At 35.5% G+C, this 21,031-nt stretch overlaps 1 protein-coding gene across 2 annotated transcripts in view; it reads right to left on the reverse strand.

Moving 5' to 3' along the window:
- Positions 1 to 21,031, reverse strand: part of LOC149540064 (uncharacterized) — a 35,472-nt gene that overhangs the window by 6,987 nt on the left and 7,454 nt on the right. For both annotated transcript variants that reach the window (XM_089801254.1, XM_089801253.1), the window contains exons 3-4: positions 6,721 to 6,862; positions 6,415 to 6,503 (exon numbers count right to left, since the gene is read on the reverse strand). In XM_089801254.1, coding sequence (XP_089657380.1) covers positions 6,415 to 6,503; positions 6,721 to 6,862 — 231 coding nt within the window. The remainder of the gene's footprint in view (positions 1 to 6,414; positions 6,504 to 6,720; positions 6,863 to 21,031) is intronic.

A 21,031-nucleotide genomic window follows, 5' to 3' on the forward strand; every position in this document is an offset into this window, starting at 1 on the left:
TGTTCTCCCACACTGGCGGACTGTACTCCCACACCGGCGGACTGTTCTCCCACACCAACGGTCTGCACTCCCACACCGGTAGACTGTTGTCCCACACCGGCAGTCTGCACTCCCACAAGCGAACTATTCTCCCACACCGGCGGTCTGCTCTCCCACACCGGTGGTTTGCTCTCTGACACCGGCGGTCTGCTCCCCCCACACCGGTGGTCTCAATAGTTGCAAACCTTGGTGAAAAAGGATCTTCTGAAGTTGTCCCCTGCGGAAGTGTATCGCAGACGAAGAGTTCACTCCACGCTCGTGCTCCCCCGGTACTCCGAGCCTTGCAAGTCGATTTTCTTCCCTCTGGATTCTCTTCCCTCGGTGAATACAAATTCAAAAACTCCTCCCTTGCTTCTTCCACCAACTCCACCCTCTATCGAGTCTCCTCTATCAATTCCTCTGCACTTCTATGTCCGTCGGCAATCTTCTGAAACCTCCTTCTACATTTGGCTTGCTATGCCAGAATTAAATTCTCTTGCGCAGTACGGATTCCATCTTTTCTCGACCTTATTTCGATCCTTGTTAAGCTGATTTGGCATTAATCTTCATTCCTCCCACCTTCCGGGTTCATGGGGCAACGGCACCAAATGTTTTACCGCATAGATTAAGTGGATTAATGCACACAAACGATGGACAAGAACAGCAACAACAGTACTCCTTTATTTGCATATGCCAACAGGTTACATACAGAGCATAAGATAGAATAACATAGAATAAGATATCATAAGATGATTTACAATGTACCCAGACGGGATATAAATACTTTCCGCCAAACCTTCCCGAAGGGGTCCGTTGGCTACAAAACAATCCTAATCTACCCGTCGGCTACCAAATACAAAATCTACCGACGGCATAACCCAGTCGGCTACAGAATACAAAATCTACCAACGACAAGCAATACAAATGGACTTCAAGAAATAAACATACCTCTCTTACACAATTAAATTATTAATGGAAAATAGGGATATTTAGTTTTCAGCAGTGATGGCATAAAATTCTGCATGTACAAAATAAAATTAGCATAAGGGATGTCAATGGCATTCCATAGCTGTAACACAAAACATTGTATGTTGGTTTTAGTAGCAAATCACATAGATTTCTGATCAACACACAAGCAAAGTTAAATCCTTGCTGACAAATTTTACATTGAAATTTCCACGTCAATTATGGATCATATTGCCATATATTATAATGATATGTACATGTTTTAACAATTAAATTATGGATTCAACAAATGAATTTTTTCTTTTTTTCTTTTTGTGAAGTGGGGTGTGCTCAAGTGGTGGATCACTTGGTACTCATGTTGGAGATGAAGTTTCAAATCCTCAAAAGGAAACCTTAGCACTGGAAGCTGTGCTGAAATATTATTTATCTTAGTACTTGTTTGATGAGGTGGTTTGTAACCAGGGAGTGCTAGACAAGGAAGTGGCAAGAAAGCAGCCAGATACTGCTGGATGTGCAGTGATGAAAATATTGTCATTGATGTAAGAAGATATCATGAATGAGAACAAAAAACTGAAGTATGTCAAAAGAAGGATGTGTTATCAATATGTGAAGATAAAATTGACAGTGGTATATTGAAGAATGTTGGAGTGATAGAAGCGGCATTAAAGTAGAGTATATCATTATCGTTTTATCCTGTAATTGATAATAGAAAGGCAACAGTCAAGAGAGGTCAAGTGAATATGTACTAAAGGGCAGTTATATAAAATGACGATGGATGAACTCCACAGATTATGAACTAAACACGTAAGACAAAGAAACATTAGTAAGAAGCGATGAAGGTAGATGAATGAAAGATACAGGAGTCTCTGTTTCAAAAGTCATCAGGAATCACATTGAAAAGAAAAATTTAAAAATGGTGACAGTGATATATGCAGCCAACCATATCCAGAAGAAACAAATAACATACAAGAACTACCTTATGAAGTAAATATATGAACAAATTGAAATGGTGATAGGAGACTTCAAGAAACGTTACAATATGTCCAACATAGGCAGTGATATATATTTTATATAAAGAGATATGTATGGCACTAAGCAGCACCTCTATGCATAGAAACGATTGATAATATGGAATGGATAAATAGCAGAATTATCCAGAAGTAGGATATTGACCATATAAATTTAAGATTCAGTAACAATTAAATGAGCAGCATTTACAGCAAAAGGAACAGGAATTTGTATTGGAAATCAAGCAGCATAGTTCAACATATGTATTGGTGTTTGTAATATAAACAGGAATTTATATAAGACATCTTAAGACGTATTGAAGATTGATTTGTGAGGGGAAGTCAACAGCGATGAAAGACCTGTGAATATTGATATTGCATATTATCAAAAAAACAGTGGAGACTTCAATAAAATATTATAATACCATGAATAGAGTAATTGTCATCAGCAGCCACATAAAACAAGGAATGTCATAAAGCAATATACAAGAGTGATAATATTGAATATGATTACCAAGTGCAATGTCTGGAAAATATGCAGAGTTGGAAGTCGATATTTCTTGGAGAAAATGATTATCACAGACCATGGTAAGAGTTTGTGCACTCAGAGCAGCTTGGATTTGGGAGATGGAAGTCAGTGATGAGTCACAATGATTTGAAAGATTCCACTCAGTGGTGAAGTCACACAAGGCAGACATAATTATTTTCAGACTCATGGAACGACAAAATTTCAATAAGAGTGCAATGGCATTGGAAATAAAAACCAAGATAGTGTCAATAACAATCCGAACAATAAAGGTTTGACATATTCAAAAGATCAAAAAGAGACTGATGGGAACCATAAAATATTAAAATGAAATGATAGTCATTGGCAATTTTTTTTTGGAGTAATGTGATTATGATAAGTATAGTTATCATGTATCATAAAAATTATAAGTTTGTAAAGGCGCGATTATATTAAGACAGAGAAATACAAAGACTGTGATTTCATGAAATCCACAGAGATCAACACAATTTGCAACTAAGGTCACGATGATAGCAGTGAGAAAAGGATTTGATTGGTTTGACTTGACAAACTATAAAATGATGCTTTGGAAAAAGGATGCGAACTTGAAATGGCGTGTCACTTTTGAGTTGGTTGTGTTTCAAGAGTTATTGCCATCTGGAGTTCATGCTATGAGAAAATGGAGCATATGTTAAGGATGCGTTTGATATGAAAGTATTATTAACAAAAAGACACATCCATTCTTGAATAGTCACAACTAACCTTTGAGATATTTATGAAGGGAATAGATCATTCGAAAAAATGATGAGAGTAATAAGAGTTGAGTATGAAGAGTTAAAAGGGAAGAATATATAATCAGATTAAAAATCTGATTTATATACATATATCAGAGTATGTAGTGGATAAGAAGCAGATGAAATGAGATCGTGAAGTATACTGTGGGCAAGGAGAAGTATATCAGTGGTGATTAAAATATAGAGCAGTATTTACAGATGTAAAAAGAAGATTTGTACAAATAAAAGAGATGTATGTGCTGGTATAGAAGAATAATTAAAAGAGGAGGATTATAAAAGGATTATTCGAAGTATCCATCATCAGTTTAGTAAGCAACAAACCAAGGTGGTAAAGAAGTTTGTGTGTAGTGGGTTGGTACTCAGAAAGACAGCAATGGCGGTTGGTGCTTCCAATAGGTCGGCGCCTGCAAAATGGGGGAGTTGAAGCTTATAGTAAGTCGGTGCTTATAAACATTAGAGATCATAGCCTCTAGTAGGTTGGAGCCTACAAACCAATTTGTAAAAGAACAAGTTTATATATAAAGCATTTATTTGCCGTGGTTTTCTCTAACATTTCGTTTCCACGTAAATCATTGTGTCTTTGTGTTCATGTGCATAATTGTTGATTTCAGCATTTAAAGTTATTCAAACAATTGTTTGGATAAAAGTTTTATATTGACAAAGTTGTTATTATACTGATTCACACCCCCCCCCCCCGCCCCCCCCCCCTCCCCTCTCAGTATAATCGTGTGCTATTCATGCAGCCAATAGAATTGTAAGAATGCAGCAAGAAGGTAACTAGATGTTGTGATTGCACAATAGGTGGTCTGTGGCAACAATAGTTGCTTTAATTTCATGCACAAAAGCTTGGGCCCATTCAAAACACAAATCTATCCAGATTATAGCTCTGGTAACTGTTTGCCAATAATCTAAAAATATGTATGTTACATGAAAATGTGTTTCCTGACCCTAGGGGACTCATTTCTGTCTCCAAAATGTTTCGGGGACAATGGAACAGAAAGGAAATGTTCCCCAGCTGTCCCTGATTTCACAAAAAGCAGGAAACCATAGGAAATGTCCCCTACCATTTGCAGACAGCAATCTGCCCCCAAACTGCCAAGGGGATACCCAAAACTTCTCCAATTCGTCCCCGAAACAAAAAAGCGTTCCCAAAATATTTGAATGATTTTTGGCATTAAAAAAAATCAAAACACTTTTTTTTTTTTGCTAGATCGGCAATGTGTGGATGGGTGGGTGGCCTACAAGGTTCAAATTTGTGCCCGTGGATGAAAAAATTCATGATTAATGTTCGGTAATGAAATTCCTTATTAAATATGTTAAAAATATTATATATTATATTGTAAATCTAATATTTAACTTAAGTTTTTAAATATTCATCATAATAAACATTTGTTAAAAAATTATATTAAATGAAAATATATTATAATTATAACTTTAATTTAAAAGCTTTTAAATATTTAATTATTAGAATAAAAAGCAATTCCAATATTGTTATATTATATATATATAAAACTTTAACGGCATTGAATTTAAAGTTTAAACTTCATTGGATAATCCATTTCTGCCCAAGGGAATAGTGAATTGGACAATTCTGAACCTTTGGATATAGGTTGCGTCTGTAGCCTGTTTAATTTTGATGTTTGAGACATTTTGATTTGGATATTTCAATTGATTAGACCATGGTTTTGACATTTGAGACTATTGTTGTAATGCTGTTATACTGATTTATACTGCTGCTATTATCATTAATGTTGTCATTCTATTACAAATCGTGAATTGTTGATTTATTTACATATTCTCTTGGTAATAATCAATTATTGACATCTCTCTCTCTCTTCCCCTCTCTATCTAGGCCACCCTTAAAACATCACACACTAAGAGAAGAATTAAGCTTGGGGAAAAAAAGTCAACTTTGACTATTTAACTTTTGGTCTAGGAATTAAGCTGTGTGTGATGTTTAAGCCGTTCCCTCTATCTATAATATTTTGAAAAATTCACTCACATACACACACAGACATATATAAAATTTGTATATTTTCGTCCTCTGCCATCCCCTATTTTTGGCTCTTCAGGACATGTCCCCGAAAAGTTCACTGCTGTCCCCCAGTCCCCATCCCCGAAACACCAAGGAACATAGAAAACTATATGATTTTTAAAAAGTTTTGCCTTCTATGTCTCATCATTTAAAAACCTAGTTATGCTACGACACAATATTCTCATTTCTAGCAAAGCAGTAATTTTTATTCCAAAATAGCAATTTTTAGCATTGTGGACAAGGCTGCATATGCTTGACCAAAAAAGTGAAAAGACTTCTGAAATCAACTTCTTCTAAATATTGAAAATTAACATTGCATTGAATTATAACAAATTCCGACTTCATATCATTTTGATTTAATGACAAAATTGCTTTTCTAACTTTGTCTTTTTTAGGTTTTTATGTCTTTTCTTTTATTTTTCATTTTTGTTCCCTCTTTTCTACTTTTGTATGCTCATTGATGCCCAAAACAGCTCTCTGAAAAGCACTATTTTATGACACCATGGAAAGGAATTTTGGGCACCAAAAACACTACAGAAAGCAATGAAACAAATGCAAACTGGAAATTGGTTTTTTGGTTATTGGAAGCAGAAATCATACCTAGCCAAGGTGTTTCTTATTTCATTGGAAATATAAAATTAACCAATACTGATATAAGCATTTCAGAATATAGAAATATCTATACTAAATACGTTGTTATAATGTTTTGCTAAAAGCTTGTTTCAATGAAAAAGACCAAGTTGCAAACAAAATTAAATATCCATATAAGCAACTATTGATGTACTGCATTAAGGAATCTGGATATCTTTAAGAAAGAACCCATAGGAAACTGTCTAACTTGATCCAAATATGAAATTATTTTCTTTCTTTCTGCTAACAAAACTAGTAAAATAATTTTAAAATTAGCAATTAAAATCAATAACAACAATGAAAAGATATTTTAACAAAATCATATTGGTTGAATTACAGCAACAAGAGCTTATTATAATCTACCGGCAACTTTCATATAAAAGCTGAAACTACAGTAAGACATGCAATTATGGCTGCAACGAAGTTAAGTACATAGATCATTTCTAAAAGCTCACTTACATTGCCCTTATCAAAATCTCCACCCTGTATCATAAAATTTTGTATAATACGGTGAAAAGCAGATCCTTTGAAACCAAAGCCCTTCTCTCCTACACATTCCAGCAGCAGACATATATTAGAAACAAACTTCCTATCTACTTCAGAAAATGGCTTGTCCCACATATAACCACAATGGTTATACCAATATGCAAACAGCGATTGGACACAAAAATGTCCCTACAACAGACCAAAATTGAAATACTGACTCTATTATTTGAAGCTATAAAAATTAAGAATATAATTTATCAAAGTGGCATGCAAACATACCTGTACATAATGCACGGAAATTTTCCGCTGTTTGTGGAACATCGTCACCAAACAACCCCATAACAATCCTCCCAGCAGGTTCCCCTCCTATCGTAATATCAAAAAAACATTTTGTTGTCACGGTGGACTGTAATGCCACATCCTGCAAGTACAGAAAAAAAAATTATTAGTTTATAAGTTAAAACATGAGAAATAAAGCTCAAATTCAATTCAAACAAGAAACTTAATGAATATTATAACCTTCACATCCATTACTTTGGTAGAACAGCATATGTATACACATAAACAAGCTTGCAATCTCAATGTTAATTGCTGACTCCACCATAGCTCTGAGACCATCATATTTTTTGAATAACCAATGCACCAATGCAAGTAGGGAAAATGAACCGAAATAGTTTCTGCATTTATTGACATTTGTCTTATTCACTATGCACTTGGAAATTGCCTTACAAAACTTGGCCTTAATTCCTTCTATGTCAAAACAAGGTAATGTATGGTAGGAACTCTGAAAGAGAAAAAGTGAGTATAATATAACAAAGCATTCAAGAAAACGTATTTGAAAATTCTGATATATGATTAAGTAGTGACCTGTAACTTAAACAAGCTTATATGGTTTGAAACTATGTCAAAACATAATATTGCGGCCACTCCAGGGCCAAATAGGCTTAAGAAATAATTAAAAATAATATCTCAAAAACTGTTTGACAAGCTCTAAAAGTTTTATATTACCACCTGCAGTAGCAATTCCTACATACCTAGAAAATTACATCGCCATGAAAATGAATGTTTCCTTGTAGGAAGTTGGACAACCATAATGAGAGAGGACTGCTTCAAGTACATCTTTCTGAGCATCAATCACAATCAAATGGTTGCAGAAGATTCAGCAAACACGAGCACTTGTGCAAAATTTCACTTCCCAAAATACTAAGATACTATCTGTGGTACAGCTCTCCAACGGAAAACTGACTTTATACTATCTTTCGTAACTTGACTCAAGGACCAAGATATGTGTGACAAATCAAAGGGCAGAAATGGTGAGGGGTTGTCACTCTAGTGTGTGACCACTGCAAAGGGCAGACAAAATGAAGCGGTGTGACTCCTTGCCATCGAAAATATAAAGGGGAGATAAACTCATTTTAAGGGCACGAATATCTATCTATTCATTTGCAGAAATATAAGCAGATCTAATAGGTGGTAGCAGTCCTTTATGACAAATAAGAGCAGATCTACAGCAATCTAGAACAGATTTTGTATGGGGCGGGAATGGAAGAAAATATTGTAGGGGTAAGAACACACATAAAAGAGATAAACAAAAAACTGAAACATTGATCAAGGCAAGAAGCGGTCATCATCATAATATAAGAGAAAGCGATCTTCATTAATAACTATGGCAGAAATCAGAAAGATTTTATGGTAAAGCTTAGAGGTTAAAATTCATTGTAAGAACAACAATTATACCTGGTAAAGGCATCACTCGGATAAAGATGTCATCTGATCCTCAAAGGGTGCGGTTAAGATATTAATTGTACACCTAAAATAATCAACCATATTAGGGAAGGAAAGGAAGTGCAAAGAGGAGGAACAGTGAGGCCTGTATGTGTCAGTTATTGGAGTAACTAAGAAAGAGATCCTCAAGAGATGAGTAAGATAGCATGGAGGAGAAAAGCGTACAGGCTCTGCTAGGAACACCGCCTCATGACTACATTTAAAACCATATGAGGTCATGGAGGACAGAGTTTCTGCTCTTGGGCATAGGGCTGGGGATAATTAGGGCACCTCATTGATGAACATGCTGAATAACTGAGGGGGGAGGGGAGGATGAATCAGTTATCAACAAACACTTTCTAAAACATTTGCTGATTTGGTAAATACTTAAACATTCAGAAACTCATAACAGATAAGCAGAAAAGAACAAAACCACCATCACAATGAACACCAAGGTTTACATGGAAACTAAAACTGGGAAAAACCACAGAGAAACTAATTCCCATGAAATGAACACCAGTTAAGGTGATTTTTACAAATGGCTCTCTGCCGGTTTGCTCGCTGTTGTTTGGCCCACCGCTGGTTGGGCTAACTACCCAGAAATACAGAAATGGCTAGCTGCCAATACAAATAGGCTCACTGACAATACAATAAGGCTTACAGCCAGAATATAAGAAATGAAAATTGAATTCACCACTGAAGTCACTATCACCAACACACTGCAATACAAACAAGATATATAGCTCTACTATCGATTGCATCAACTCACACAATTACCAACATAGATTCTACCTTCGCATTCACTTTACACATCACTAGCACACAAGCATCACGCATCTCTCAACAACTAAGATCATCCCTCTTCTTATATTGTTTGAAACCATCAATCAAGTCGGGCTAAACCGATTTGAAATATGTCACACCAAAGCATTCTCCCGGTGGTAAGGAATAAAACATAGACCACTTCACTCAACACTATGCACCTCATGCATGTCAACATGCTACACCATCAGTACCAACAAATATGAACAATGTATTACACAGTAATTGTTGGGACCAAAACGTAAATGACACACTGCAAATAGGATTGAACCCAAACAAATGATCCACCATATGTTGCACACTAAATGGGGCCATCGCCAACACAGATAAGGAACATTACTTAGGGCACAACCTTGGGTGAGCACTTCTACCAATACACCAAGGATATCTGTACACATCAACCGATACAGAAAAACAACCAGGTGAGCACTTCTAATCGTGGAGGCATAACAAGTGGCTGAACCAAACTAGGGCTCGAGGGCTCTACCAGCGGACTCAGTGCATGCAGACTAGGGCTTGACAGCTCGACCTGTTCCAATCTACTTCCTTACTCTGGATCTTTTGTGCTTTGTTTTAATCTGCTTCTCTCAAAAACCTCTCAAGCATCTCACTGTAAAAAAAAACAAATCATAAACAAAAACTAGTCAGCAGATGTGAACAGCACTGATGCGGAACTAGACACAAGGGGGGAAAGGTTTCCCTCACAGTTAACAAATAAAGGCAACAGCACAGAAACTGAGTACAGATATTCAGACAACGGAGATGACAAGTTCAGGGACAATGATAATAGTGGACACAAATAGTCAGAAGGAGATAACAAGTCTTAATACATCGGACACCAGCTCCCAGTCTGAAATATCAGAGCTGGTAACAATGATAGTAGTAAACAGTGATTACCATACTGAGACGACATGTTCAGTGACAGAAACAATAACAGATGGAGTAAAATCAGAGACGGGGAAACAACAACACAAAGGGCAACTCGCAGACTAAACTAGGGCACCAAGGAGAGAAACTAGAACAGAACCCTATGTCTGGGGTGCTATCACAGAAAGGTTGTTTGATCCCATTTAACTTCTCGAGACAGCCCTCAGCGGCTTCTCAAGGTGGTTTGGAACCCTGATTTTCAAAATCAAGCCCTCAGATGCAAGTACTCAGATAACTTGCAAACTTGGCAACACACAGGATGATAAACCTGATAAACCAGTTCTGAAGGAGAAATGTGTATACGTCAATACAAAGCAGTACAAAAAAATCTTAAGGTGCAGAAAGATTCGACAACACAAAAATACAAAGCAGTACAAAAGAATCTGAAGGCACAGAAAGATTTGACAACACAAACAGGCAAGAATAGGAAAACTGGCGTACATTCTCCCTAGAACCATACTGAAAGCACTAGAAATGGCTAAACAACACGAGCAGAGACAACTTAAAAGGGCAGTGAACAGTGAGACTAACTTCACACCAATTTCGAAAAAATGCAAGGAAAAATCCCAGGTGGCAGATAAGGTAGAGATTGGAGAAAAAGGACCCACAAACACATATAGCCCATTTTTGACACCATTAACATGGCACCCGGAGCTGTTTGTAAGTGAACTAAACTTCATAAAAGAAAGGCTTTGGGCTTTAGAATCAAGAGCCCAGGCAGAGGACAATAGGATGAAGGAAGTTGTCAGCGGCAATATGATGCTAACAAATGAAAACAAAACGCTTATAGAACAGGTTCAAAAGCTACAATTTAATATGGAAAAAGGGGAATCCAAGTTGATCCTATTAAAGAAGGCAATGGAGGAAATGAAAGTAACAGGGGAATGCAGGGTAAGCGAGGAGGAACAAGAGGTCCCACAAATTAAAGAAATACAATGTGCAATGGAAAACATGGAGTTAAAAGGTAACTAACTTGGAGAGCAAATAGAAGAAGTCAAATTGTGGAGCCAGATAGTGAAAGGACAAACAAACAAACCAACGGAGTTCATAGAGAAGCAAGTGAGAAGGCACTTACGAGAGGAGAAAGACAGAAATGATAGGGCAGTGAATATCATCCTTAAAGGGCTAAAAGATTATGGAGAAAAGGAGAACACAAAATATCTGATAAGAGATTTCCTCAAAGACCACCTAGAATGGTATTGAGTAGTTCAGCATGCACAAAGGATTGGTAAAGGGTGGAAAGATAAAGGGTGCAGACATGTGAGTGTCATCTTGAAAAATACAGAAGATAAGAACATGATACTGACAAACAAACGGTTCCTCAAAGGTACACGTATATATATTGATGACAAAATTCACCATTGGCCAGCAAGAAGAGAGAAGGAAAGAGTGGGAAAAAGTAAAGGCAGCAAGGGAGAACGGAAAGTGGGCATAGTTACAGCATGGTAAGGCCCAAATCAGCGAAAAAATGGAGCATAAGAAATAGGAACTCGGCCCCCCAAGAGCACTTGAATATAGTTAGTTAGAAGTGTAGAGGTTACCTTTGGAGAAGAGGACCTGGTTTAGAGCCCATAGCTAAAGGAAAAGACATTATCTTACTCATGAAGCCACATGAGCACGATGGATGTGAAGTTCCGGAATTTGAAGGTTACAAAAAAATTTCAGTTTGGAATGAAAGAACCGATAGAGGCAAAGGACATGGGGGAATCACTTCTCTAATTAAGGAGTCATGGAGCAAGTTCATAAGTTTAGAGAAGGAAGACCCAAACAAACAATATATGTGGTTAAAAATTCGTGAAAATCAGGCTACAATAAGGGTTGCAACCTACTACTTTGCAGTGAAAGGATCAAAAACTTATAAGAAAGACTTAGATCATGAGGACCCTTAGTCATCGCTGAAAAAGGATATCTCTGTTATCAACACGATGGGGGTAGTTCTACTACTCAGTGACTTCAATGCCAGGACAGCGAATAACCAAGCCCTCAATTTGAGGAGTAGCTACAAGGAAAGAAGAGACCCGTTATGGTTAGAGGAAGAGAATGATCACAATTGGAGAAGAGCATCCGGAGACAGCAAAGGCAATATCAATTACTACGGGACAGAATTATTGAGTTTATGCAGTTTACATAATATGGTCATATGTAACAGCATGAAAATGTGGCCAAAATCAGGATTTATTACATGCAAAACCTACAATGGGCAAGGTGTCATTAATTATATTATATGCTCTCAAGATCACATCACAAGAATAAAAGAGATAGAGATAAGAGAGTGCTCTGTAGAACTAAAATCAGACCACAATCCAATTGTGATCGGCAAAAGTATAACAAAGCCGATGGGATTAGTTAGTACCCGAAAGGTTGTACGACAGTTGAGTCGCCCCTTTGGAATTTATATATGTATATCATCCTATTGAACTATAGATCATCATTATCATTGTAATCGTTATTGTATGTTCTGATTATATGAATAAAATACTATCTTATGTTGTGTCCCATTCTAGTCTGTAAATGCAATAAATCTCTGTTTACCTTGTACAGTAAACACTAATTTTCCTAAAACTAGTATATCACAAGAAGGAAAAGCAGGGAGAAGAAACCCAGCTCAAACAAAAGGGAGCCCCCACAAGGCAGAATCCTAATGAACCAAGAAAATCAGAAATTTCTTAAGAAGGCTCTTAAAAGACTGATTGAGAGTCCAAAAAGTAATGTGGATCACACAGAACAGCAAATAGCAAGCAAGGACACCTTAGTTCCTCTAATCCACAAGGTTTTAGAGATGTAAAAGAACCAAACCAAGAAAAAAACTAAAAACTCCTTTCCAGCCAATCCTTGTTTTAATGAAGATTGCAAGTTAGCAAAGAGAAATTTGAGAAAGAAAATGGATAAAGAAAGCAAAAAAGAGTATGAACAACTGTTGAGAAAGAAAAAAGATTACTATGTGAGAAAAAGAAGGATGGAGGTGATTGCCCTTCGTAAACAAAATCCCAAGAAGTTCTGGAAAGAGCTGCAGCAAAAAATAAGGCAAACTGATAACAACATTACAGGGTCTCAATGGCTTGAATATGCAAAGTAGCTATATGAGCACAAGAATGACAAAGCATAAACCTCTAGTAATCAAGACCACAAAAGAACTTTTCACTATTGAAGACATCTTCCAAGGCATAAAGAGACTGACAGGGGGAAGGCACAAGATATAGATGGGCTGCAAGCCAAACATCTAAAGAGCAGCAACCTTCAATGAATTCAACAAAGTAGGTTTTCCTAAAAACTGGACAACTAGCATGGTGATCCCTCTTCATAAAGACGGAGATATAAATAATCCATCAAACTATCGTACCATAACGATCAATCCCCTCTTGGTGAAGCTCTTTGGCAGCATGGTGGAATGCAAAATCACAAAATGGGCAAAATCAAAGAATAAAAGAGCGAAGGGGCGGGCAGGTTTCAGACATAAACATTCCACAATCGATCAGGTGCCACACTAAGATTCTCGGTTGAAAATATATGAAACTGTAATCTCCCGTTTCAAAATATTTTTAGATTTTCCTTTTATTTTTGTATCCCTTTCCTCATCTTCACTATCAATGATAAATATTATATATGTGTGTATTTTTCATCGAGTCACGACCTTTCATAATATTAATAATTATATTAATAAAAGAATTATATTATATATTATTATATTAAATATATATGATTATATATATTAATAATATATTACTATTAATTATATATGATTATATATTATAATGATCTATGATTATTTATTATATTATTTTAATATATAACAAAGATATAATATCATATACTATTGTCATTCAGATATATATTAATTATCTATGACATATAAATATCTAATTATATATAAATATATAATAATATTCATATGTATATATTAATATTTATAATTATATAATATATAACAATTTATATTTGTTTCTTAGTAAAATTATAATATTTTATATAAATTATTGATTATTAATATTATACTCTTTATATATTATTAGTTAATTTATATGCCGAAATGGGGATATCACAATCCTCCCCTCTCGAATTTGCTTGTCCTCAAGCAAAATCATTCATACACAAATTCCTTCATAGATACAAAACATATTTGCATACAAAAGTCCTAAAAGATTTATGAAATCTACATCTTAATGAATGAAAACACGAAGCAAACATGATGCAAACAGCTGAAGACACGAAGCAAACACGATGCAGACAGGTGAAGACGCGAAGCAAACACGATGCAGACAGGTGAAGACACGAAGCAAACACAATGCAGACAGATGAAGACTCACGTTATGCAATTCCTTGATTGTGAACCTACAACCACAAAATATTATTAGTACACATTTATATATAAATTTTACTTTTTAGGATTTTCTTATATCAATCCTTTACAAGGTATTGATGATCTCAATTTAGTGACTTGTCAATCAAAAGTCCTAAAAGATACAAAACATATTTGCATACAAAAGTCCTAAAAGATTTATGAAATCTACATCTTAATGAATGAAAACACGAAGCAAACATGATGCAAACACAAATTCCTTCATAGATACAAAACATATTTGCATACAAAAGTCCTAAAAGATTTATGAAATCTACATCTTAATGAATGAAAACACGAAGCAAACATGATGCAAACAGCTGAAGACACGAAGCAAACACGCTGCAGACAGGTGAAGACACGAAGCAAACACGATGCAGACAGGTGAAGACACGAAGCAAACACAATGCAGACAGATGAAGACTCACGTTATGCAATTCCTTGATTGTGAACCTACAACCACAAAATATTATTAGTACACATTTATATATAAATTTTACTTTTTAGGATTTTCTTATATCAATCCTTTACAAGGTATTGATGATCTCAATTTAGTGACTTGTCAATCAAAAGTCCTAAAAGATACAAAACATATTTGCATACAAAAGTCCTAAAAGATTTATGAAATCTACATCTTAATGAATGAAAACATGAAGCAAACATGATGCACAAATTCCTTCATAGATACAAAACATATTTGCATACAAAAGTCCTAAAAGATTTATGAAATCTACATCTTAATGAATGAAAACACGAAGCAAACATGATGCAAACAGCTGAAGACACGAAGCAAACACGATGCAGACAGGTGAAGACGCGAAGCAAACACGATGCAGACAAGTGAAGACACGAAGCAAACACAATGCAGACAGATGAAGACTCACGTTATGCAATTCCTTGATTGTGAACCTACAACCACAAAATATTATTAGTACACATTTATATATAAATTTTACTTTTTAGGATTTTCTTATATCAATCCTTTACAAGGTATTGATGATCTCAATTTAGTGACTTGTCAATCAAAAGTATTGTTTATTTATTAAATCATCATTTTCTGAGTACAGAAGGAGAAACTATAATAGGGTGCCCTGTTACCCAGTCATGGGCCTCACCGTTTTCCCTCATTATTGTTATCTCTCTCTAATCATCTCCAAGATAGTGCCTTTGTATGATGTACCCCGAGGTATTCTCTCCACCGTAGGCCTTACCTAGTACCCTTGGATGATGTAGCCCAATGCCCATCTCACCACAAGCCTTACCTAGTACCTTCGAGTAGTGTCACCCAGCCCATTCCACCACAAGCCTTATCTTATCTTGGAAGATGATGATGTTCAATAATTTAATTAGTTTTACTTAACAACATTAGTTATGATAATGATTGAAAACTAATCTCACTTAGAATTCAATATTAGAATTTGGAAACTTAGTTCTAATCAATCAATACTTAATTGTAATCATCTGATTTGATAATTATTTAATTAGAACCCTATCATCTTAGGGAATCAATCACTCCATTATAACTAATCAACCATAAGTATCAAATATTCAATATTCATCAAAAGAAATAATCCTTGTTTCCTTCTTACAAGTAAATTTTGGCATAATAATTATGCGCAAAAAATGATTTGGAAACTGATTTCAGTTAAGATTTAATATCAAAGTTGTAGAAATTAATAGTAGAAAGAACATTATTGATTGCTAATTGTAATAAGATATTGAATAATCCACATCTATGCAATTATACCATTCTTAAATAAATTAAATTTCAAATAAAATAAATATTATTTGAAACTATTCAAAATTATTCAAAACTGTGCACTTTCCTCCACCAAGTTTACTTGGATCAAAAGAATTATAACAACTCAGTGGTCCATAAGATCTAAAACAATACATTAATTATCTATTGGATGAATTTATCTAAAACAATATATCAATTATTTGTTTCAAATATATAGCTTATAATATATAATCATTGCCTTTCATAAACATATTTATTGATTGTGAATAACTTACAATATACCTACTTACCTGTGTTTAGTGGTGGGAACTGATGGAATTAATGCTTGCTAGTCGTTAAAGACCGTCCCTTAATTACTTGCTGGTACTATTTCAGCGATCTTCTGAAGTAATTCCTTCTTAATCGAGTATAGTCTTCCGCTGGTTGAGAATTTTAGATTTCTGATTAGATCTGATAATGTATTGACTGTCTATGCTAGAATTATAAGTGGTCCCAATCTGATGCCCTGTTAGAACTTGAAATGTGGGGAGTCTACATGAAGTTTCACAGGTAGACTTGGCTTGTAATATATTCTTTCCTATGCTCCACGGGGACGCGTCCCCTGCCTCTGTACCCTAGTACCCGTACCGGGTACGAAACGGGGACGCGGGTACGGATTTTGGCCGTACCCTGTGACGTCCCTTTTTTGAAGAATTCAGAAACGTCCCCGAAACGGCCAATTTTTTTGGGCAGGAAACTTGGGGACGGCCAGCAGTATCGGGGACAGTTTTGCCGTCCCCTATCCGTCCCCGAAACTGCTGGCCGTCCCCTTTTTTCCAGTCAATCTGGTAAAGGCAAACCATCCCCAAAAAAACATTTTTTCCTAATTTTTGTTGTTCGTGTGGCCCCTAGTCATCTTAAAGACATAATAACAATATGCAACCCATATTTGGTCCATTAAAACACTAACTCTTCTACTCATTTTTCGATTTAACATACTTGCTAAGAGGAAGGAAAAAAACATAAGAGCAGTAGCAGCAATGAGCAAAGATTGTGTTTAGTGAGGCAAGACTACGTTCGGTATTTACTATTTACCAACTATTTTAGTTGGACTTCTCTTTATTTCATTCTGATTTCAGCATGATACTTGAAGCCTTTAGGCATTTTAATTTTTGCTATATATGTATGTGATATTGTTATAATGGAAGCACTTAGTATTTGCCATTTGATAATATTCCATGTATTTATCTTCTAAAATGTATATGGTGAATGGTTTATCAATGTTATGATATACATATTTGAATTTTGTCTCTATATTAAAAAAATCCCCTATGTTTTTAATCGCCGTCCCCTGATGTCCCGTCCCCTAAATTTTGGCTTCGACCCGTACCCGTACCGGAAACACGTCCCCGTCCCCTAAAACGTCCCCGTCCCGGAAACTCCGTGGAACATAGATTCTTTCTCCTTTGATGAAGCCTATATTCTTTGTAGATTACCCCTTAATCTGGGGAGGTTGACGCCTCCTCCAAATTGAAGGGTCTACAAGTAAATGATGTCAAATTGTTTTTATAATTCCTACTTTTCAATTTGCCTTCACACCTTGACCTTCTATGTAGATCGTGGAATACAATGGTCTGTTCTTCTTATTACTAGTGCACACTCCTTTAGCATTTGGTCTTAAAGTCTTAATCCTGCGTGCTTCTCAATTGAGTATAATACTCGGTGTAGGCAGCACCAAGTATCCTCCACAACTTATCCCTTACATTGCCTTCGTGGGTGTGTCAGATCCAATGTTATTATATACTGATATTCTCAGCTTTTAGCCATTGACGATGTCATTACCATTCATTTTCATGCAGATCGCATTCTACTCATACATCAGTCTTACAACTGTGACATATCAACTTTAGCATTCGTGGACATAAGTGGTGGTTATTACATTTTCTGCAGTTGTCATACCAGTTCCAAGACACCTCACTCACTGCCAATATATGATTGTTCACATGCTGCTAATCAACCATAATGCAGATCAACAATCACTACACAGATTCCATAACTGGGAGTTGTCATCATTGAGACAATAATATGCCTATAACAAATATCTGTTCAGATTGTACAAAGCATAAATTTCCAATGACTAACATATAATGCTTTTTCTTTTTCTGGACTGTAACAATTTTACTTATGGTGTTCGCGTATTGGAGTACTTGTGACAGATAAAGTTATTAATGGCTAGCACAATGATGTACGCAACCTGGTCACCACTTAGGAGAGAAGAGGTCCGATATGCTCTAAATTCTCTAATTTTCCAGAGTCCATAGAAGGAAGACAATGGATGAATTGAAGTAGCAATCAATCACGGACAATCAACAAGAGACACAATTTTATCAGATAGAACCATGCCTCAATGCTCAAATCAACCAGAAGATGAATTTTACCAAATTAATATGCTTCCTTTTCAGAAATAACTTTGCATAATAGTTCTGAAACCTCATAGGCCTTGGAGGGAACCTGCTCTGATACCACTTCTAATGTCCTGTTTCAGGACATTTTTAGATTCCTTTTATTTTTGTATCCCTTTCCTCATCTTCACTATCAATGATAAATATTATATATATATGTGTATTTTTCATAGAGTCACGACCTTTCATAATATTAATAATTATATTAATAAACGAATTATATTATATATATTATTATATTAATATATATGATTATATATATATATATTAATTATATATGATTATATATTATAATGATATATGATTATATATTATATTATTTTAATATATAACAAAGATATAATATCATATACTATTGTCATTCAGATATATATTAATTATCTATGACATATAAATATCTAATTATATATAAATATATATAATAATATTCATATGTATATATTAATATTTATAATTATATAATATATAACAATTTATATTTGTTTCTTAGTACAATTATAATATTTTATATAAATTATTGATTATTAATATTATACTCTTTATATATTATTAGTTAATTTATATGCCGAAATGGGGATATCACAGAAACACACAAGGTGTAGAGGCTTTTTGTTGCTTCGTTGACTTTAAAAAAGCCTCTGACACGGTGCCATGAGACAAACTTTGGTTGAGAATGGAAGAGCTACAAATCCCAATTGAACTTAGAGCTGCACCACAAATTATATGACCAAGTAATGACTAAGATCAGAACCATGGAGGGGATGTTAGAGAGCTTTGGCAGCGATATAGGAGTTAATCAGGGTTGCCCCCTCTCTCTTGCCTTGTTTGGGTTATATATTGATAAGTTAGAAGAATGTCTAGACAAGAATAACAGCAATGGGGGGTTCAACTAGCTAACTATGTGATAAAGCTTCTTCTATATGGTGATGATCTCATTATGATTGCTAAAATGGCTGATGGGTTGAAGGAGCACTTGAAGGCACTTGATGTCTTTTGTCATTCAGCCGGGATGCAAGTGAACATACCAAAACAAAACTGATGATTTTCTCTCTAAAACGGACCAAGAAGCAACAAAACACTTTTCTTTTTGAGGGCAGCACTTTAGAGATAGTGGAGGAATACAAATATCTTGGCATCAACTTTCACAAAAAGCTCAACTGGGAAACATGTAGAACAAAAAGAATTCAAGGAGGATAGAAAGCATTATACTCACTTCAGAATAGACGCAGGAATGCAGAATTATGGGACTGGAGAACCAAAAAGATGCCCTTCGACCTGTTGGTCATCCCGATGACTCTTTATGGGTGCGAGATTTGGGCCAATAGCTTGTTAAATAAAAAATGGAGACAAGTGGAAAGAATCCAAAAGCATTTAATCACCAGCACTCTCAAAATTAAATCAACGATTCCCTATGGGATCCTATTGGCAGAAACAAGCATGCTTCCTATAGAGGCTTCAACTATGGTTTGGTTATTATGCTATTTAAAGAAAACTCAAGGTATGGAAGCGCATTGCTAGCCCAAACTGATCATAGAGGAAATATGGATAGAAGAAAGAAAACGTAGATGAAACAAAATATCAAGTGGATGGAAAAATGGAATATTAGTATACATGAATGCCCTGATAACATTGATGGAATAAAAAAGCTTACAAAAGAAAAATTCAAACGCTTCCTGTGAACAAATCAAAATGGGCACAAAAAAGACTATTATATAAAGAATTTAATCCAATGAGAGATCTTGAAGAGAAGGTATACATAGGAAAAATATCAGCTAGAAAGTCAAAATGATCATAGCGCAACTTAGAACGAGCTCACATCAGTTGAGGTGTGAAACTGGGAGAAGGATGATTCCAAAAGAGGAGTGGGAAGAGAGAATCTATCTATTTTGTAGCATGGGAGTGGTGGAGACAGAGCGACATTTGATCATAGACTACCCAGCCTACAATGACATCTGCTCCAGCTATGGTGATATTCTGGAAAGAGGCAACCTAGTTAGTCTTTTTGAAGAAACGCAGCTTGACATGTCAGCAAATCTAGTGGTCAACATTCACTGTTGAAGAACAGATCTAAGGAAACAACTACAAAAGAACTAAGATTTTGGGCATTGGACGTTTCTACGTGGTCCCATAGGCTACTTTGTCCTCAAGGACATTATTAAAATCTTTCATTCATTCATTCAACCATCCATAAATGAATCTCCTCTATGCATCAAATATGTTGACATCAATGACAACAACATGAGTAGCTTCAACTTCACATTTTAACATTGATCTCCTTCCTATCTCAATGAGGTACCCAGTCATAAGAGGAGAGAAGGATAGCGTAATGGTAGGGAACGACGTATAGGCTTCACAACATACATCACCTCATGAGCATGGTTATGCCCACATGTAGCCAAGGAGGCAAAGTTTCTTCTCTTGCACCTAGGGCTGAAGATAATTAGGGCACCTCATCGTGTCTTTCTTGTCTCAACCCTGACTATGATCGAGCCCATGAAAATTATATGCTATAAGTATTTCACTCTTAACCCTAAAAGTGGATGTACTACATGTGTTGTG

This window comes from Cupressus sempervirens, chromosome 9 (assembly GCF_028749045.1).
Source record: "Cupressus sempervirens isolate cs-2001-9-10 chromosome 9, ASM2874904v1, whole genome shotgun sequence".
Lineage (NCBI taxonomy): Eukaryota > Viridiplantae > Streptophyta > Pinopsida > Cupressales > Cupressaceae > Cupressus > Cupressus sempervirens.